This window comes from Peromyscus maniculatus, chromosome 1, assembly GCF_049852395.1.
Source record: "Peromyscus maniculatus bairdii isolate BWxNUB_F1_BW_parent chromosome 1, HU_Pman_BW_mat_3.1, whole genome shotgun sequence".
NCBI classification, from domain to species: domain Eukaryota; kingdom Metazoa; phylum Chordata; class Mammalia; order Rodentia; family Cricetidae; genus Peromyscus; species Peromyscus maniculatus.
In genome coordinates, this window is record NC_134852.1 from 12,595,193 (window position 1) to 12,616,705 (window position 21,513).

The following is a 21,513-nucleotide window of genomic DNA, read 5'->3' on the forward strand; positions in this document are numbered from 1 at the left end:
TAGCTTGAATCTTAAATAGGTTTTTAATTAAAGAAAAAACAGAACCAGATATTGGGGTAAATGCTGAAAGACCAGAGAGACAGAGGAACAGGCCACTGCCACGTCTCACCTCTAGGACTCCTCAGGCTGAAACGCCTTCAGTTCCTGTCTCCTAGTGCCTTAGATACCTTTCTCCGCCCAGCCATCACTGCCTTCCTTCCATGCTGGGATTAAAGGCCTGTGTGCTTCCCAAGCAAAGGCATGAGATCTCACATGCTGGGATTAAAGGTGTGTGCCACCACTGCCTGGCTCTGTTTCTCTCCTAGACTGAGTCAATCTCATGTAGTCCAGGGTGGCTTTGCACTCACACAGATCCAACTCACAGAGATCCAGATGGATCTCTGCCTATCCAGATGGATCTCTGCCTCCTGAGTGCTAGGATTAAAGGTGTGTGCCACCACTGCCTGCTCTCTATGTTGAATCAAGTGGCTGGCTCTGTCCTCTGATCCTCAGGCAAGCTTTATTTGATATAGAATATATCACCACACAATTTAAAAGACAAAGGACTTATCTGGTTCACCATTGCGGTTTACAGTGCATCCCTGTGGGGAAGTATAGGAGGCATGACCTTGAAGTAGCTAGTCATATCACATTCACAGTCCAGAATGGAAAATGTTGAATCAACTATTGCCAATGCTCAGCTTATTATTTGCATTCCTATGCGATCCAGAATTCCCTACACAGAGATTGGTGCCACCCATAGTGGGCGGGACTTCCTGGTAATCAAGACAACCCCCCTCCCAAAGCTGTGCCCATGGACTAGTCTTCCCAGGTGATTCTACAACACTCCCTCATCTTCATGGCATCTGTTCTCCCTAGGATAGGGATTTGGTTTTCTCAGAGATTTGCTTGCCCGGGTGCTTGGCAATGGAGCTCTGACGACACTGGGTAGACTCAAGACCTTGCTTATTCCCAAGCTCTGATGAGCCCAGCTCTCCTAGGATCTGTCCTTAGATACCCAGTCCTGGAGGAGACCCATCTCCATCAGCTTTGGAAGCTGGAGCCTGCAGCTGCCCAGCAGTCCTGGCTGTATAGAGCTGATGGTCAACAGACTCCAGGAGGAACACACATCCTTTATGAGGACTTGTGTCCCTCACCAACTTGGTCCTTCAGATATGACCGGACCTTGTCCTCTCCAGGATGCTGGTTTGCAAAGAGAGATAGACCCCTAAGCAACGGAACCGGGCAAGGCAAGGCCGAGAAGCATACATCTAACACTGCATCCACTTCCACTGTACCTCTGGGATGGTTGCCTAGTATTCCTAGAGGCCAGGTTCCTAGAGGGAAACATACATCCAATAAGATCATGGTAGGGCCAGCGTGATTGCTCAGGAGGTAAAGGCGCTTGCTGCCAAGTCTGGAGACAGGACCCTTATGGTCTAGGGAAACATCTGCCCCTAGAGAGTTGTCCTTGACTTCCGTACAAGCCTAGTGGCCTGTGTGTGTGCCCCAACCCCACAGACAAATAAATAAATGTAATAAAACTTTTAAAAGAAGATTAGAGATAAAAATCTACTGAGATAAAAATTATACAATGCAGCTGGAGAGAGGTGGGTCCGGGTTAAAAGTACTGGCTGCTCTTCTAGAGGATCTGGGTTCGACTCCCAGCGCCCCACGGCAGCTCACAACTGTTTGTAACACCAGCTCCAGGGAATCTGATGCCCCCTTCTGGCCTCTGACAGTACTGCATGTAAGTGGTACATAGTCATAGGTGAAAGGAAAGCATCCATAGTGATAAAAATAAGGGGTTTTTTTCCTTAAAGAAAAATTGTTTTCAAATAAATAGTAGTTAAAGATGCAACGGTGTTGGAAATACACCGACTAACATCAAATCATTTGATGACTTCAAGTGAGTGAATTGTATGTCCAATGGATTTTATCCCAAGAATGCTGTTTTAAGAAAACCAGGAGGGCTAGGGAGTCATTTCAGTCAGTAGAGTGCTTGCATTACAAGCATGAGCCTCGAGTTAGATCTCAGAACACACCGGGCGTGCTAGCACATGTCTACAGGGCGGCAGAGACATGCGGATCCCTGAGGCTTGCTGCCCAACCCGCACGGCCCTGCTGGGTCAGTTCCAAGTCAATGAAAGACCCAAAGAAAAAAACATATGTGGAGCTGTGAGATGGATCGGGGGTGAAGGCACTTGCCACCAGGCCAAAAGAGTTGAGTTAGATCCCCGTGACCCACATGGCAGGAGGAAATAATTGACTCTTGCAATCTGTTTTCTGACCTCCACACACACAAAGAAAAATAAATAAGTAAATGTTATAAAAAATTTTAATGTAGATATACATGAACAACACCCAAGACTGTCCTCTGGCCACGTGCATACACACATGTGCACATGAACCTACACATAGGTACACACTCAGAGAGAAAGAGAGAGACAGAGAACGAGAAGAAAACAAAAGGAAGACAGACCAAACCAAAAAAAAGCAATAACAACGACAACAAAAGCCCATGTCTTCCCTTCATGGCAAGATGTGAAGGTTTGTCCCTGGGACCCTGCTCACCTGCGCTTTCTGTGTAACAGGTCACAGAGATGGACGGGGCCCTCAGTCCATTTGAGACAGTCGTGATGGTGGCCATGTAGGACTGAGCCGGTCCAAGGTCTGACACAGACACGCCTTTATTACAGAAAGATCCATTCCGGGAGATCCATTGCCTGCCCACCTCCACCTCAAAGGTCTCATAACCCTCAGATGGGCAGGACCAGGTCAGGATGACCCCGTAGCCCCCAGAGGTGCTGACACAGGAGATGCTGTTGACAGGATCTGGGGCTGAGTAAAGAAAACGAGAGGAATCAGGATGAGCCACCCGCCAAACGTGGCTGGTTTTGCACGCCCAACTCTATGAGAGCTAGCCCATCTCTTCCTCTCCAAACTCAAACACCTCATCTTCTCTGATCCTCAAAAAACTAAAGTCCTCCCAGACTACAACTCCCACAATGCCTTGTACTCTGTATCACTGTATAGTCTCAACCTCATGGCATTATGGAATTTGTAGTCCACTCACATTTTTTCCCTTTAGAAATATTTCTGTTATGGGTATGTGTCATAGTCTGTGTAGGGAATATATATATATAGAGAGAGGTGCCCACTGAGGCCAGAAAAGGTCATTGGGTCTCCTCCACCTAAGTCAAAGGTGTTTGTGAACCACTGCACATAAGTGCTGATATTGAACTCTGTAAGAACAGCAAGTGCTCTTAACCATTGGGCCATCTCTCCAACATTTCTGTTCCCTTCTTGCCATGAAGCTGACCTAAGCCCATTCCACCAGGTACAAAGAGAGTGGGAGCATCTCACCTGTGGGTGCCTGGAGGTGCTGTATGGAGCTGGACACATGGCTCCTCTCTGCCCACACGCTGAAGTTGTACAAAGTGCCAGGCCTGAGACTCTTGACCTCATAACGAGACTCATTGGTACTGTCCTTGAAATTGGCTCCAGATCCTGGGGTATCTTTCTTTCCCTGGGGCTCTTCTTCTTCACTGGCCCACTGAACCCAGTAGGTGTAGTTGTGAGAATAGCGGTCCTCTGGAGCACTCCATATCAAGGTCACAGAGCTGTTGGTATGGCTTTTATTCTGTAGATCTGTCACCTCATTGGGAGCTGAAAGTGAGCAGAGCCCTAAGGGTTGTGGACCCAGAGATCCCCCTTCCCAGCCAATCATCTTCATTAACACCTGTAATCCTAGTATGTGGGAGGCTCAGGGAGGAGATTGCCATGAGTTCAAGGCTAACCTGAGCCACATAGGGAGTTTGTGGTCCTCAGTGATTCCAGTGAGAAAAGACGGAGCCCAAAGAAAGAACCTAGAAACATGGTGGGGACCAGGATCATCTGAGTTCTCTCTGTCCATATGTATAGCTCTGGGTCTCCTTCATCACTTAAGTCACCTCAAACTACAATTCCCTTGAGGCCTTGGAACCTCCATATCTCAATATAGGAAGTCCTGGCCCCATGGCATGATGGGATTTGTGGTCCAGTTACCTCTCTGGCCCCATGAAGTCTGACCTTTTCTAATTGCCTGTCCCACATCCACCCAAGGACAAGATCCTTTCTTACTCTTCAGCACAGCAAGTGGTTAGAGGAAGCTACTAATTTTAGTATTCTCAGCCTTGGAGACTAAGGATTAAAGCATTCATCCATCAGCAGTGAACCGAGTCTCTGGAGTGATTTGGGCTCTCCTCATGAGTGGTACCCGCCATGTGTAGGCTGCGACAAGACATCATCCTTCACATGTCTATTTCGACAGAAGCAACTGCTGGTGATGCTGTTGGTTTCTGAGGAGTGGACCTGAGCCTTCCTGACTCCAGAGAGCCAACCCACCCCTCCCCTCCCAAAAACACCCAGAACCCCTAGTTTTGAAATTCCTGCTGGTTGAAGAATGGCAATCTCTAGGAACAGGACGTTGGCAACATCAAACTATGGTAACATCAGTGTAGTGCTTTGAATGAAAATGGCCCCCATAGGTTCAGATATTTGAATGCTTAGGCATCAGTTCGCAGACTGTTTGGGAAAGATGAAGGAGTGTGGCCTCAGTGGAGGAGGTGTATCAATGCAGGTGGACTTTGAGGTTTCAAAAGCCAGGCCTGGAGTATCTCTCTCTTTATATATATATATATCTCAGGAGGCAGAGACAGGCAGATCTCTGAGTTTGGGGCCAGCCTGATCTACAGAGTGATTTCTAGGACAGTCAGGGCTACACAAAGAAATCCTGTCTTGAAAAAAAATTAGCTTTCAATAAATAAGCTAGAAGCTGCGTGATCCCTGCACCTGGGAGATGGAGGCAGGAGGATCAGGAGCTGAAGTCCAGACTGGGCCACCTAAGACCCTGCCTCCACAAACGAGCATGCATAGGGCTGTCAACTAGGGTTTGATCTCTAGGATTCGCAAGATGGAAGGAGAGAACTGACTCCTGCAAGGTGTCCTCTGACCTCTGCACACCCAACCTACCCACAGCCACACACAAATAAACAAACAGTGGGGTCCCAGACTCAAAGGAGGGGCCCTCTTGCCCAGCTCTTAGTCTCTCACCTGTGGAGCTGGACAGGGTCTCCAGAGAGCTTGAGATTCCATTCTTTTGGGCCCACACAGAGAAGTTGTACAAGGTCCCAGCCTCCAGTTCCTCAAATGTGATGCTGGTGTTTGTAATGCTTCGGGTCTCGTTTTTGTCATGCTCTCCGGTACACCGCACACTGTAGGTGTAACCCTGAAGGTCTGGGTCCTGGGGGGGCTCCCAGCTCCATGTGATGGAATTATTAGTTTGACTCACACAAAACAGGTTTATTACTGGGTTAGGAGCTGAAAGACAATTAAGAATAATTCAAGCTGAGCAGGGATCCCAAACAAAGAGAGGCAGTCAGCGGGTATTTCAGGCCCTCAGATTGCCAGCTCTCCATCAACCCCTTGTTCAACCAGGTTGAGGTGTCTTACTCTAGCCCAGCACTTCTCAGATTTCTCTTCTCATTTCTTGGGGTTTTTTGTTTGGTTGGTTGGTTTGTTTTGTTTGCTTGTTTTTGTTTTTGTTTTTCGAGACAGGGTTTCTCTGTATAGCTTTGCGCCCTTCCTGGAACTCACTCTGTAGCCCAGGCTGGCCTTGAACTAACAGAGATCCTCCTGGCTCTGCCTCCCGAGTGCTGGGATTAAAGGCGTGCGCCACCAGAGCCCAGCTTTGATTTGTTTTGTTTTTCGAGCTATGGGAAGCTCAGGCTGGTCTTTCAACTGCATGAACAAGTTGAAAATAACCTTGAGGTTCTGACCCTCCTTCTCAACTTCCAAGTGCCAGCATCACGGATGTACACCCACCATGCCTGGTTAACACAGTGCTCTTAAAGCTTTGATTAGGCTGAGGTCAGAGCCTGTCCATAGCTCTTAGGTTAGGGGTGGGGCCTAGAGATAATCTATCCCCTTAGTGTCAACATTTTGGCTAACTTGATCTTGTGCAGGTCCTTGCTCAGGCAACCTCAGCACCATATGATATCGGGGATGTACAAGATGACTATTTCGTTGTATACATAGAGTAAATTCCAAAGAATAAAGAAAAATTGGAATTGGCCAGGCAGCGGTGGCACACGCCTTTGATCCCAGTACTCCAGAGGCAGAGGCAGGCAGATCTCTGTGAGTTTGAGGCCAGCCTGGTCTACAGAGCAGGATCCAGGACAGCCACCAAAGCTACAGAGAAACCCTGTCTCGAAAAAAAAAAAAAAAAAAAGAAAAGTTGAAATAAACAAATAGAGGCTGGCAGGATGGCTCAGTGATTAAGAGCAGTCGCTGCTCTTGCAGAGGACAGAGGTTCAGTTCCCAACACCCACACTGTCTTTTCTAGGACTTCTAACAGCATGGGTGCCAGGCACACATCATTACGTATATATATACATGCAAGCAAAACATTCATACAAATAATATAGTAGTGAGTGAACCTAAACACACACCTATTCACCTTCACATACCAAACACACACATACACATGCAAGCTACATACATCACACACACACACACACACACACACACACACACACACACACATGAAAATGGAAAAGGGCAGAAAAAGGAGACTATTTAGGTCCTGTTGGACAACTGGAAACGTCCCCTGAACACCCATTTGACCCATGTCTTCCTCATATCTGACGTGGCTGATAAAAAAGGGAATCGTCCACACTTGACTTCCACTTTATTCCCTCTATGGCATGACGCCTGCAGACTTCTCTTGTCACGTCTCAACCACTCTCTACCACTTCTGGTTGGGGAGAATGAAGACAAGAGTGTCCGCTCTCACCTGTGGAGTGACTGACAGTCATCTTGGAGCTGCTGACTCCATCTCTTTCCACCCACACAGAACACTCATATGAAGAGGCAGGACACAGTTCATCCACAGTGACTCGGGTGTCTGTTGTGTTCCGGGTCTCATTCCTGCCACCATAGTCAGTGCACTGGGCCGAGTAGGTGAGGTCCTGGGAGGAGGAGGAGCAGGAGTTCTCAGGGATGTCCCAGGTCAGGCTGATGGAGCTGCTGTTTTGAGCTTCCACCCTCAGGTTTCTCACTGGGTTTGGAGCTGAGAAATTAACAAAAAAGATACAGGTCAGCATCAGGACAGGGCAAAGGAAGCAGCCAGTGGGCACTCTGCTTTAAAAGTTTTCTAGATGCTCTCAATATTTTGTTGGGGAGATGAACTAGGTCTGGTCCTCAAACAGGGTTTCTGTCCTGCTGGGGTTTCTACTGTTGTAGAAAAGCACCATGACTCAGAGCAACTAGGAGTGGAAAGGTTTAGTTCATCTTGCACGTTACAGTCTGTCATGAAGTGTAGTCAGGGCAGGAACTCCAGGCAGGAACCTGGAGGCAGGAACTGAAGCAGAGGCCATGGAGAAATGCTGCTGACTAGCTTGCTCTCCATAAATGCTCAGCTGGCTTTCATATACACCCCAAGACCACCTGTGTAGGGAATGGTACCACCCACCGTGGGCAGAACACTCCCACATCAATCAGTCATCAAGAAAAAGCCTCACAGGGCAATGCAATGAAGGCATTTTCTCCATTAAACTTCCCTCTTCCCAGGTGACGTTCTCTTATGTCAAGTTGACAAAACTAGCCAGTACAGTCTCACAAGGTCCCAGGTGCCTTCATACTCTCTATGTAGCCAAGGATAACCTTCACCTTCAGATCCTAGTATCTATCTCTATCTCCTAAGTGCTAGCATCACACCTGGGTATCACTGTGCTGGCCTAGACCAGTAGTTCTTGAAGTTTGCATATAGGGAACCAGAACTGCTTGAGCACATGGATGTTCTTTTCTCAGGTTAGAAATAAAGCATCCCCAATCAGCTATAGGGAAATGCTGGTGCTACCAACATGTCCATCATACTGAATATCAAGATCTAGACCAGACCTTTCCAAATGCTGTCTGTGATGAGGGCCATGCCTTCCCAATCTCCTATGTGACAAGCACCATCAAATTCAAACCAGTCTGGACAACATATTGAGTTCCAAGCCAGTCTGGGAAACATAGGGACATGCTATCTCAAACGTGAACAAGGGCCTGGGGAAGTTGCTCATCTGATCAAGTACTTGCGATACAAACACCAGGAGCTGAGTTCAATCCCAGAACCCTGTGAAAACATGACAGGATGGCTCACACCTGTCACCCCAACACTGTGGAAGCCAATGTGGGAAGAGAGGATCTGGTCCAAGTGGTGAGTGCATGTCTGAGTAAGAGTCTCTGTCTCCAAATCAAGGTCAGTGACTCTGAGGAACCACATCTAAGGTGACTCCTGGCTCTGAACAAACACTCACACACAGGAGTGTGCACACACATGATCCACTGTTACACATGAATGATGTAAAAACCCTACACACATACACACACACACACACACACACACACACACACACACGACACACAAATAAATAAATAAAGTTACAAAAAACAACCCCCAAACTCAGGGAACATGACAGAGGAGGAGGGCACGAGGATGATGAGAGACAGAAGTGCCTTCTGGACAGGACAGGACTGTTGCACACTCATGAACTCACAGCGGCGAAGATTGCTTGCACAAATCCTGCATGAGACCAGGACAGCCAACATTCCAGATAGCAGTGGAGGGAACACTGATGTTCCACCCGCTACCTGAGGAGCTAACCATAGGCAGTTTGCCTCTAGAGGCAGGAGAGTCAGTTTTCCTCAGGGTGGTGGTCCTGGTAGGTTGGTCAAGCCTCAGTGGATGGCTCCACTCTCATGAGTACATGAGCATCATAAGTTATACCCTGTGGAGTATTGTCTTAGATAGGGTTTCTTTAATTTTTATTATTATTAATTTTTTTGGGTACCACTGTATAGCCCTGGCTGTGCTAGAGTTGGCTCTGTAGACCAGGCTGGCCTAGAACTCAGAGCCCACCCAGCCTCTGCCTCTTGGGTACTCGGATTAAAGGCGTTACCACCATCATCCAACCCTAGATAGAGTTTATGTTGCCCTGATTAAACAGTATGACCAAAAGCAACTTGGGGAGCAAAGGATTTAGTTCCACTCATCCTTTACAGCGCATCACTGAGAGATGCCAAGGCAAGAACCTGGAAGCAGAAACTGAGGCAGAAACCATGGAGAAATGATGCTTCCTCGCTTGCTGCACAGACACACACACACACACACACACACACACACACACACACACACGGTGCACAGACATATGTGCAGGAAAATAACCATACACTTAAAATAATTTCTTATTAAATTTTAAGTAAATTATCCAGGCATGGTGCCACACGCCTTTAATCCCAGCATTTGGGAGGCAGGGGCCAGAGGATCTCAATGAGTTTGAGGCTAGCCTGGTCTACAGAGTGAGTTCCAGGACAGACAAAGATTCACAGAGAAACTCTGTTTTGAAAGAAAAACATTTAAGTATATTAACCAGTCTCTGAAAGACAAATACTGTATATTTTCTCTCGTTTCTTGTTCCTAGACATTTATATACTTACATAAAATCATATAGATATGACGGAAAAGTAAAGGAAAACTCTCTGTGACAGGAGGGCCAGTAGGTGGGCATGGTGAAGGAAAATGAGTCCACGAGAAGGGCTGCGCTTAGTGTAAAAACAGACATCTTGATATTCAAACTAAGGGGCCGCCAATATGGATCAGCAGATAAAGGTGATTGCCACCAAGTCTGATTACTTGAGTTCAATCTCTGGGACCCACATATTGGAGGAGAGTATTTACTCCCACCAAATGCTCCTATGACCTCCACATACTCATCCACACATACAATAAACAAACACATATCAAATCAAATCAAATAATGAATAAATAAAATGGGCTGGGAGTGGTGGCTTCTTCTGTTAATCCCAGAACTCAGAGGCAGAGTAAGGTTGATCTCTGTGAATTCAAGGCCAGCATGGTCTACCATAGTGAAGTCTAACACAGTCCGAGTTCTATCATGAGTCCCTGTCTGAGAGAAAAGAAGAGTCTAGACAAGAAGTCTGTCCAGGTTAGAATGAATGGAGCTGACGAGTTGATGGTTCTTGACCACAACCATGGACCTTCACACACAACTACTCACCTTCACATGCGAAGCACACACGTACACATGCAAGCTACATACATACATACATACACACATACATACACACGCACATGCACACACACACACACAAACACACACAGGAAAATGGAAAAGGGCAGAAAAAGGAGACTATTTAGGTCCTGTTGGACAACTGGAAACGTCCCCTGAAGACCCATTTGACACATGTCTTGCTCATTTCTGATGTGGCTGATAAAAAAGGGAATCGTCCATACTTGGCTTCCACTTTATTCCCTCTGGGGCATGACGCCTGCAGATTTCTCTTGTCACGTCTCAACCACTTTTTACCACTTCTGGTTAAGGAGAAAGAAGACAAGAGTGTCCGCTCTCACCTGTGGAGTGACTGAGATTCACCTTGGAGCTGCTGACGCCATCTCTTTCCACCCACACAGAACACTCATATGAAGAGGCAGGACACAGTCCATCCACAGTGACTCGGGTGTCTGTTCTGTGCCGGGTCTCATTCTGGCCACCATCTTCAGTGCACTGGGCCCAGTAGGTGAGGTCCTGGGAGGAGGAGGAGCAGGAGTTCTCAGGGACGTCCCATGTCAGGCTGATGGAGCTGTTGTCCTGAGCTTCCACCCTCAGGTTTCTCACTGGGTTTGGAGCTGAGAAATTAACAAAAAAGATACAGGTCAGCATCAGGACAGGGCAAAGGAGGCAGCCAGTGGGCACTCTGCTTTAAAAGTTTTCTAGATGCTCTCAATATTTTGTTGGGGAGATGAACTAGGTCTGGTCCTCAAACAGGGTTTCTGTCCTGCTGGGGTTTCTACTGTTGTAGAAAAGCACCATGACTCAGAGCAACTAGGAGTGGAAAGGTTTAGTTCATCTTGCACGTTACAGTCTGTCATGAAGTGTAGTAAGGGCAGGAACTCCAGGCAGGAACCTGGAGGCAGGAACTGAAGCAGAGGCCATGGAGAAATGCTGCTGACTAGCTTGCTCTCCATAAATGCTCAGCTGGCTTTCATATACGCCCCAAGACCACCTGTGTAGGGAATGGTACCACCCACCGTGGGCAGAACACTCCCACATCAATCAGTCATCAAGAAAAAGCCTCACAGGGCAATGCAATGAAGGCATTTTCTCCATTAAACTTCCCTCTTCCCAGGTGACGTTCTCTTATGTCAAGTTGACAAAACTAGCCAGTACAGTCTCACAAGGTCCCAGTTGCCTTCTACTCTCTATGTAGCCAAGGATAACCTTCACCTTCAGATCCTAGTCTCTATCTCTATCTCCTCAGTGCTAGCATCACACCTGGGTGTCACTGTGCTGGCCTAGACCAGTAGTTCTTGAAGTTTGCATATAGGGAACCAGAACTGCTTGAGCACATGGATGTTCTTTTCTCAGGTTAGAAATAAAGCATCCCCAATCAGCTGTAGGGAAATGCTGGTGCTACCCACATGTCAATCATACTAATATCAAGATCTAGACCAGACCTTTCCAAATGCTGTCTGTGATGAGGGCCATGCCTTCCCAATCTCCTATGTGACAAGCACCATCAAATTCAAACCAGTCTGGACAACATATTGAGTTCCAAGCCAGTCTGGGAAACATAGGGACATGCTATCTCAAACGTGAACAAGGGCCTGGAGAAGTTGCTCATCTGATCAAGTACTTGCGATACAAACACCAGGAGCTGAGTTCAATCCCAGAACCCTGTGAAAACATGACAGGATGTCTCAAACCTGTCACCCCAACACTGTGGAAGCCAATGTGGGAAGAGAGGATCTGGTCCAAGTGGTGAGTGCATGTCTGAGTAAGAGTCTCTGTCTCCAAATCAAGGTCAGTGACTCTGAGGAACCACATCTAAGGCTGACTCCTGGCTCTGAACAAACACTCACACACAGGAGTGTGCACACACATGATCCACTGTTACACATGAATGATGTAAAAACACTACACACATACACACACACACACACACACACACACACACACACACACACGACACACAAATAAATAAATAAAGTTACAAAAAATAACCCCCAAACTCAGGGAACATGACAGAGGAGGAGGGCTCGAGGATGATGAGAGAACAGAGGTGCCTTCTGGACAGGACATGACTGTTGCACACTCATGAACTCACAGCGGCGGAGATTGCTTGCACAAATCCTGAATGAGACCAGGACAGCCAACATTCCAGATAGCAGTGGAGGGAACACTGATGTTCCACCCGCTACCTGAGGAGCTGACCATAGGCAGTTTGCCTCTAGAGGCAGGAGAGTCAGTTTTCCTCAGGGTGGTGGTCCTGGTAGGTTGGTCAAGCCTCAGCGGATGGCTCCACTCTCATGAGTACATGAGCATCATAAGTTATACCCTGTGGAGTATGATCTTAGATAGGGTTTCTTTAATTTTTATTATTATTAATTTTTTTGGGTACCACTGTATAGCCCTGGCTGTGCTAGAGTTGGCTCTGTAGACCAGGCTGGCCTAGAACTCAGAGCCCAGCCAGCCTCTGCCTCTTGAGTACTCGGATTAAAGGCGTTACCACCATCATCCAACCCTAGATAGAGTTTATGTTGCCCTGATTAAACAGTATGACCAAAAGCAACTTGGGGAGCAAAGGATTTAGTTCCACTCATCCTTTACAGCGCATCACTGAGGGATGCCAAGGCAAGAACCTGGAAGCAGAAACTGAGGCAGAAACCATGGAGAAATGATGCTTCCTCGCTTGCTGCACAGACACACACACACACACACACACACACACACACACACACACACACACGGTGCACAGACATATGTGCAGGAAAATAACCATACACTTAAAATAATTTCTTATTAAATTTTAAGTAAATTATCCAGGCATGGTGCCACATGCCTTTAATCCCAGCATTTGGGAGGCAGGGGCCAGAGGATCTCAATGAGTTTGAGGCTAGCCTGGTCTACAGAGTGAGTTCCAGGACAGACAAAGATTCACAGAGAAACTCTGTTTTGAAAGAAAAACATTTAAGTATATTAACCAGTCTCTGAAAGACAAATACTGTATATTTTCTCTCGTTTCTTGTTCCTAGACAATTATATACTTACATAAAATAATATAGTTGTGCCGGAAAAGTAAAGGAAAACTCTCTGTGACAGGAGGGCCAGTAGGTGGGCATGGTGAAGGAAAATGAGTCCATGAGAAGGACTGCGCTTAGTGTAAAAACAGACATCTTGATATTCAAACTAAGGGGCCGCCAATATGGATCAGCAGATAAAGGTGATTGCCACCAAGTCTGATTACTTGAGTTCAATCTCTGGGACCCACATATTGGAGGAGAGTATTTACTCCCACCAAATGCTCCTATGACCTCCACATACTCATCCACACATACAATAAACAAACACATATCAAATCAAATCAAATAATGAATAAATAAAATGGGCTGGGAGTGGTGGCTTCTTCTGTTAATCCCAGCACTCAGAGGCAGAGTAAGGTTGATCTCTGTGAATTCAAGGCCAGCATGGCCTACCATAGTGAAGTCTAACACAGTCCGAGTTCTATCATGAGTCCCTGTCTGAGAGAAAAGAAGAGTCTAGACAAGAAGTCTGTTTTTGCGGGCCGCAGGAATATATCATAAGAACTCAGCTGGTTATGGCAAAGTCACTACCTGGAGGGATCATGGAATTCCTCCAGAGGAAGCCAAATCCCAAGGAGGTTTTGGTGTTACTTGGCTTGTTATATATCAGCTGTATTCTGTTATGAAAATCATGTGTGCCTTCATAGCTTTCCCAATTGACTTTTCCCTAAGAAGGACTAACAGCGTAGACTGAGCACTCTCTGGACATACACATTCCAGGTAATTTGGAGAACAGCCTCAGGGAAAGGCTTTCTCTGGAATCAGATATCTCCCTTGGCCACTTTCAAGGACTACAGGAAACACCACCCAGGTGGGCGCCCATTGTTAGTCCCAGGTGGACTAACAATGATAACAACCCACAGGCGAGTCTCCTGACTTAAGGTAAATTCCACAAGGGAACACCACCTAGGCCAGGTGGACACTAAGTAATAGCTTTACACAATTTAGCTTAGGCCCTCCTTTCTTACAGCCTTACTAACTTTATAGACCTCTAACTACTTACCTAACCACTTCTAGGAATTTTTAGATAACCTTCTGTGCTAACAGCTATGCTCAGCCAGAACTCCCAGTTCAAGTCTCCCTGTAATTATCATTATTGGTAGCATCCGGCCAGGTCCATCACCGGATGGAGGAAAGTACCTTATCAGAGATACCTCTGTACTCTCTAAGAACAGACTTAAGCATCCAGGTTACCTGTTTGAGAAGGCCTGGTGGATGTGTCAATTAAGCCTATTCTTATCACCCCTCCATTTGACCCTGGAAGCCTGGCTTTGCACTCCTAAGGAAATACTGCTTGTAAGTATATATATATACCAGAACTCCCAGGGCAGGAGAGGAAAGAGAAGAGAGAAGAGAATGGAAGAACGAGATGGGTAAGAACTTGAGAGGAACGAACTGAGATGGGGAAGAACTAGATTGAAGAGCTAAAAGAGAGGACTAGAGGAACGAGATGGAAGATGAGGAAGAGCCAGATGGGGAAGAACAAGATGAGGAAGAGCCAGATGAGAGAGAAGGAGACGGGAGAGGAGCTTATAGGGGAAAGAACTAGATAGATGAGAACCTAGAGGGGACAGAACTAGATGAAAGAATTAAGATAGAACCTAGAGGGGACAGTAGAAAAATATAGAGAGAAATCAGGCAAGAAAGGAGCTAGACATGAGAACAGAACTAAAGCTGTGTATAAAGGATGTTATGCCAGAGGAATTAAAGCGAATGGACCAAAGAACTCTGCGAGCGTAGACTGATTTACCGACCCTAAAGAATAGATCCTCAGCTGGTTGATAGAGCCTTCCGCGGACCCTGGGAGGGGACTATCGAGGGGCTGGACCCCCATAGTCCTCGATAGTCTGTCCAGGTTAGAATGAATGGAGCTGACGAGTTGATGGTTCTTGACCACAACATGGAACTTCACACACAATTACTCACCTTCACATACCTAGCACACACATACACATGCAAGCTACATACATACATACACACACACACACACGAAAATGGAAAAGGGCAGAAAAAGGAGACTATTTAGGTCGTGTTGGACAACTGGAAACGTCCCCTGAACACCCATTTGACCCATGTCTTGCTCATTTCTGACGTGGCTGATAAAAAAGGGAATCGTCCATACTTGGCTTCCACTTTATTCCCTCTGGGGCATGACGCCTGCAGATTTCTCTTGTCACGTCTCAACCACTTTTTACCACTTCTGGTTAAGGAGAAAGAAGACAAGAGTGTCCGCTCTCACCTGTGGATTGATTGAGAGTAACCATGGAGCTGCTGACTCCATCTCTTTCCACCCACACAGAACACTCATATGAAGAGGCAGAACACAGTCCACCCACAGTGACACTGGTGTTTGTTGTGTTCCAGGTCTCATTCTGGCCACCATCTGCAGTGCACTGGGCCGAGTAGTTGAGGTTCTGGGAGGAGGAGGAGCAGTTCGTCTCAGGGACGTCCCAAGTCAGGCTGATGGAGCTGCTGTTTTGAGCTTCCACCCTCAGGTTTCTCACTGGGTTTGGAGCTGAGAAATTAACAAAAAAGATACAGGTCAGCATCAGGACAGGGCAAAGGAAGCAGCCAGTGGGCACTCTGCTTTAAAAGTTTTCTAGATGCTCTCAATATTTTGTTGGGGAGATGAACTAGGTCTGGTCCTCAAACAGGGTTTCTGTCCTGCTGGGGTTTCTACTGTTGTAGAAAAGCACCATGACTCAGAGCAACTAGGAGTGGAAAGGTTTAGTTCATCTTGCACGTTACAGTCTGTCATGAAGTGTAGTCAGGGCAGGAACTCCAGGCAGGAACCTGGAGGCAGGAACTGAAGCAGAGGCCATGGAGAAATGCTGCTGACTAGCTTGCTCTCCATAAATGCTCAGCTGGCTTTCATATACACCCCAAGACCACCTGTGTAGGGAATGGTACCACCCACCGTGGGCAGAACACTCCCACATCAATCAGTCATCAAGAAAAAGCCTCACAGGGCAATGCAATGAAGGCATTTTCTCTGTTAAACTTCCCTCTTCCCAGGTGACGTTCTCTTATGTCAAGTTGACAAAACTAGCCAGTACAGTCTCACAAGGTCCCAGTTGCCTTCATACTCTCTATGTAGCCAAGGATAACCTTCACCTTCAGATCCTCCTATCTATCTCTATCTCCTCAGTGCTAGCATCACACCTGGGTGTCACTGTGCTGGCCTAGACCAGTAGTTCTTGAAGTTTGCATATAGGGAACCAGAACTGCTTGAGCACATGGATGTTCTTTTCTCAGGTTAGAAATAAACCATCCCCAATCAGCTATAGGGAAATGCTGGTGCTACCAACATGTCCATCATACTGAATATCAAGATCTAGACCAGACCTTTCCAAATGCTGTCTGTGATGAGGGCCATGCCTTCCCAATCTCCTATGTGACAAGCACCATCAAATTCAAACCAGCCTGGACAACATATTGAGTTCCAAGCCAGTCTGGGAAACATAGGGACATGCTATCTCAAACGTGAACAAGGGCCTGGGGAAGTTGCTCATCTGATCAAGTACTTGCGATACAAACACCAGGAGCTGAGTTCAATCCCAGAACCCTGTGAAAACATGACAGGATGGCTCACACCTGTCACCCCAACACTGTGGAAGCCAATGTGGGAAGAGAGGATCTGGTCCAAGTGGTGAGTGCATGTCTGATTAAGAGTCTCTGTCTCCAAATCAAGGTCAGTGACTCTGAGGAACCACATCTAAGGTGACTCCTGGCTCTGAACAAACACTCACACACAGGAGTGTGCACACACATGATCCACTGTTACACATGAATGATGTAAAAACCCTACACACATACACACACACACACACACACACACACACACACACACACACGACACACAAATAAATAAATAAAGTTACAAAAAATAACCCCCAAACTCAGGGAACATGACAGAGGAGGAGGGCACGAGGATGATGAGAGACAGAAGTGCCTTCTGGACAGGACACGACTGTTGCACACTCATGAACTCACAGCGGCGAAGATTGCTTGCACAAATCCTGAATGAGACCAGGACAGCCAACATTCTAGATAGCAGTGGAGGGAACACTGATGTTCCACCCGCTACCTGAAGAGCTAACCATAGGCAGTTTGCCTCTAGAGGAAGGAGAGTCAGTTTTCCTCAGGGTGGTGGTCCTGGTAGGTTGGTCAAGCCTCAGTGGATGGCTCCACTCTCATGAGTACATGAGCATCATAAGTTATACCCTGTGGAGTATGGTCTTAGATAGGGTTTCTTTAATTTTTATTATTATTAATTTTTTGGGGTACCACTGTATAGCCCTGGCTGTGCTAGAGTTGGCTCTGTACACCAGGCTGGCCTAGAACTCAGAGCCCAGCCAGCCTCTGCCTCTTGAGTACTAGAATTAAAGGCGTTACCACCATCATCCAACCCTAGATAGAGTTTATGTTGCCCTGATTAAACAGTATGACCAAAAGCAACTTGGGGAGCAAAGGATTTAGTTCCACTCATCCTTTACAGCGCATCACTGAGAGATGCCAAGGCAAGAACCTGGAAGCAGAAACTGAGGCAGAAACCATGGAGAAATGATGCTTCCTCGCTTGCTGCACAGACACACACACACACACACACACACACACACACACACACACACACGGTGCACAGACATATGTGCAGGAAAATAACCATACACTTAAAATAATTTCTTATTAAATTTTAAGTAAATTATCCAGGCATGGTGCCACACGCCTTTAATCCCAGCATTTGGGAGGCAGGGGCCAGAGGATCTCAATGAGTTTGAGGCTAGCCTGGTCTACAGAGTGAGTTCCAGGACAGACAAAGATTCACAGAGAAACTCTGTTTTGAAAGAAAAACATTTAAGTGTATTAACCAGTCTCTGAAAGACAAATACTGTATATTTTCTCTCGTTTCTTGTTCCTAGACATTTATATACTTACATAAAATCATATAGATGTGACGGAAAAGTAAAGGAAAACTCTCTGTGACAGGAGGGCCAGTAGGAGGACATGGGGGAGGAAAATGAGTCCACGAGAAGGACTGTGCTTAGTGTAAAAACAGACATCTTGATATTCAAACTAAGGGGCCGCCAATATGGATCAGCAGATAAAGGTGATTGCCACCAAGTCTGATTACTTGAGTTCAATCTCTGGGACCCACATATTGGAGGAGAGTATTTACTCCCACCAAATGCTCCTATGACCTCCACATACTCATCCACACATCCAATAAACAAACACATATCAAATCAAATCAAATAATGAATAAATAAAATGGGCTGGGAGTGGTGGCTTCTTCTGTTAATCCCAGAACTCAGAGGCAGAGTAAGGTTGATCTCTGTGAATTCAAGGCCAGCATGGCCTACCATAGTGAAGTCTAACACAGTCAGAGTTCTATCATGAGTCCCTGTCTGAGAGAAAAGAAGAGTCTAGACAAGAAGTCTGTCCAGGTTAGAATGAATGGAGCTGACGAGTTGATGGTTCTTGACCACAACCATGGACCTTCACACACAACTACTCACCTTCACATACGAAGCACACACGTACACATGCAAGCTACATACATACATACATACATACATACATACATACATACATACACACACACACGCACACACACACACAAACACACACAGGAAAATGGAAAAGGGCAGAAAAAGCAGACTATTTAGGTCGTGTTGGACAACTGGAAACGTCCCCTGAACACCCATTTGACCCATGTCTTGCTCATTTCTGACGTGGCTGATAAAAAAGGGAATCGTCCATACTTGGCTTCCACTTTATTCCCTCTGGGGCATGACGCCTGCAGATTTCTCTTGTCACGTCTCAACCACTTTTTACCACTTCTGGTTAAGGAGAAAGAAGACAAGAGTGTCCGCTCTCACCTGTGGAGTGACTGAGATTCACCTTGGAGCTGCTGACGCCATCTCTTTCCACCCACACAGAACACTCATATGAAGAGGCAGGACACAGTTCATCCACAGTGACTCGGGTGTCTGTTGTGTTCCGGGTCTCATTATGCCCACCATCTGCAGTGCACTGGGCCGAGTAGTTGAGCTTCTGGGAGGAGGAGGAGCAGGAGTTCTCAGGGATGTCCCAGGTCAGGCTGATGGAGCTGCTGTTTTGAGCTTCCACCCTCAGGTTTCTCACTGGGTTTGGAGCTGAGAAATTAACAAAAAAGATACAGGTCAGCATCAGGACAGGGCAAAGGAAGCAGCCAGTGGGCACTCTGCTTTAAAAGTTTTCTAGATGCTCTCAATATTTTGTTGGGGAGATGAACTAGGTCTGGTCCTCAAACAGGGTTTCTGTCCTGCTGGGGTTTCTACTGTTGTAGAAAAGCACCATGACTCAGAGCAACTAGGAGTGGAAAGGTTTAGTTCATCTTGCACGTTACAGTCCGTTATGAAGTGTAGTCAGGGCAGGAACTCCAGGCAGGAACCTGGAGGCAGGAACTGAAGCAGAGGCCATGGAGAAATGCTGCTGACTAGCTTGCTCTCCATAAATGCTCAGCTGGCTTTCATATACGCCCCAAGACCACCTGTGTAGGGAATGGTACCACCCACCGTGGGCAGAACACTCCCACATCAATCAGTCATCAAGAAAAAGCCTCACAGGGCAATGCAATGAAGGCATTTTCTCCGTTAAACTTCCCTCTTCCCAGGTGACGTTCTCTTATGTCAAGTTGACAAAACTAGCCAGTACAGTCTCATGTGGTCCCAGTTGCCTTCATACTCTCTATGTAGCCAAGGATAACCTTCACCTTCAGATCCTAGTATCTATCTCTATCTCCTAAGTGCTAGCATCACACCTGGGTATCACTGTGCTGGCCTAGACCAGTAGTTCTTGAAGTTTGCATATAGGGAACCAGAACTGCTTGAGCACATGGATGTTCTTTTCTCAGGTTAGAAATAAAGCATCCCCAATCAGCTATAGGGAAATGCTGGTGCTACCAACATGTCCATCATACTGAATATCAAGATCTAGACCAGACCTTTCCAAATGCTGTCTGTGATGAGGGCCATGCCTTCCCAATCTCCTATGTGACAAGCACCATCAAATTCAAACCAGCCTGGACAACATATTGAGTTCCAAGCCAGTCTGGGAAACATAGGGACATGCTATCTCAAACGTGAACAAGGGCCTGGAGAAGTTGCTCATCTGATCAAGTACTTGCGATACAAACACCAGGAGCTGAGTTCAATCCCAGAACCCTGTGAAAACATGACAGGATGTCTCAAACCTGTCACCCCAACACTGTGGAAGCCAATGTGGGAAGAGAGGATCTGGTCCAAGTGGTGAGTGCATGTCTGAGTAAGAGTCTCTGTCTCCAAATCAAGGTCAGTGACTCTGAGGAACCACATCTAAGGTGACTCCTGGCTCTGAACAAACACTCACACACAGGAGTGTGCACACACATGATCCACTGTTACACATGAATGATGTAAAAACCCTACACACATACACACACACACACACACACACACACGACACACAAATAAATAAATAAAGTTACAAAAAATAACCCCCAAACTCAGGGAACATGACAGAGGAGGAGGGCACGAGGATGATGAGAGACAGAAGTGCCTTCTGGACAGGACAGGACTGTTGCACACTCATGAACTCACAGCAGCGAAGATTGCTTGCACAAATCCTGAATGAGACCAGGACAGCCAACATTCTAGATAGCAGTGGAGGGAACACTGATGTTCCACCCGCTACCTGAAGAGCTAACCATAGGCAGTTTGCCTCTAGAGGAAGGAGAGTCAGTTTTCCTCAGGGTGGTGGTCCTGGTAGGTTGGTCAAGCCTCAGTGGATGGCTCCACTCTCATGAGTACATGAGCATCATAAGTTATACCCTGTGGAGTATGGTCTTAGATAGGGTTTCTTTAATTTTTATTATTATTAATTTTTGGGGGTACCACTGTATAGCCCTGGCTGTGCTAGAGTTGGCTCTGTACACCAGGCTGGCCTAGAACTCAGAGCCCAGCCAGCCTCTGCCTCTTGAGTACTCGGATTAAAGGCGTTACCACCATCATCCAACCCTAGATAGAGTTTATGTTGCCCTGATTAAACAGTATGACCAAAAGCAACTTGGGGAGCAAAGGATTTAGTTCCACTCATCCTTTACAGCGCATCACTGAGGGATGCCAAGGCAAGAACCTGGAAGCAGAAAGTGAGGCAGAAACCATGGAGAAATGATGCTTCCTGGCTTGCTGCACAGACACAAACACACACACACACACACACACACACACACACACACACACACACACGGTGCACAGACATATGTGCAGGAAAATAACCATACACTTAAAATAATTTCTTATTAAATTTTAAGTAAATTATCCAGG

The 21,513-nt window shown here is 46.6% G+C and overlaps 1 protein-coding gene across 1 annotated transcript in view; it reads right to left on the bottom strand.

Annotated features, from left to right (window-relative positions):
- Nucleotides 1-21,513, bottom strand: part of LOC143272880 (receptor-type tyrosine-protein phosphatase H-like) — a 57,892-nt gene that overhangs the window by 18,947 nt on the left and 17,432 nt on the right. The window contains exons 8-14 of the mRNA XM_076569612.1: nucleotides 19,048-19,323; nucleotides 15,408-15,683; nucleotides 10,439-10,714; nucleotides 6,815-7,090; nucleotides 5,074-5,340; nucleotides 3,346-3,648; nucleotides 2,554-2,820 (exon numbers count right to left, since the gene is read on the bottom strand). Of these exons, the coding sequence (XP_076425727.1) occupies nucleotides 2,554-2,820; nucleotides 3,346-3,648; nucleotides 5,074-5,340; nucleotides 6,815-7,090; nucleotides 10,439-10,714; nucleotides 15,408-15,683; nucleotides 19,048-19,323 (1,941 nt within the window). The remainder of the gene's footprint in view (nucleotides 1-2,553; nucleotides 2,821-3,345; nucleotides 3,649-5,073; nucleotides 5,341-6,814; nucleotides 7,091-10,438; nucleotides 10,715-15,407; nucleotides 15,684-19,047; nucleotides 19,324-21,513) is intronic.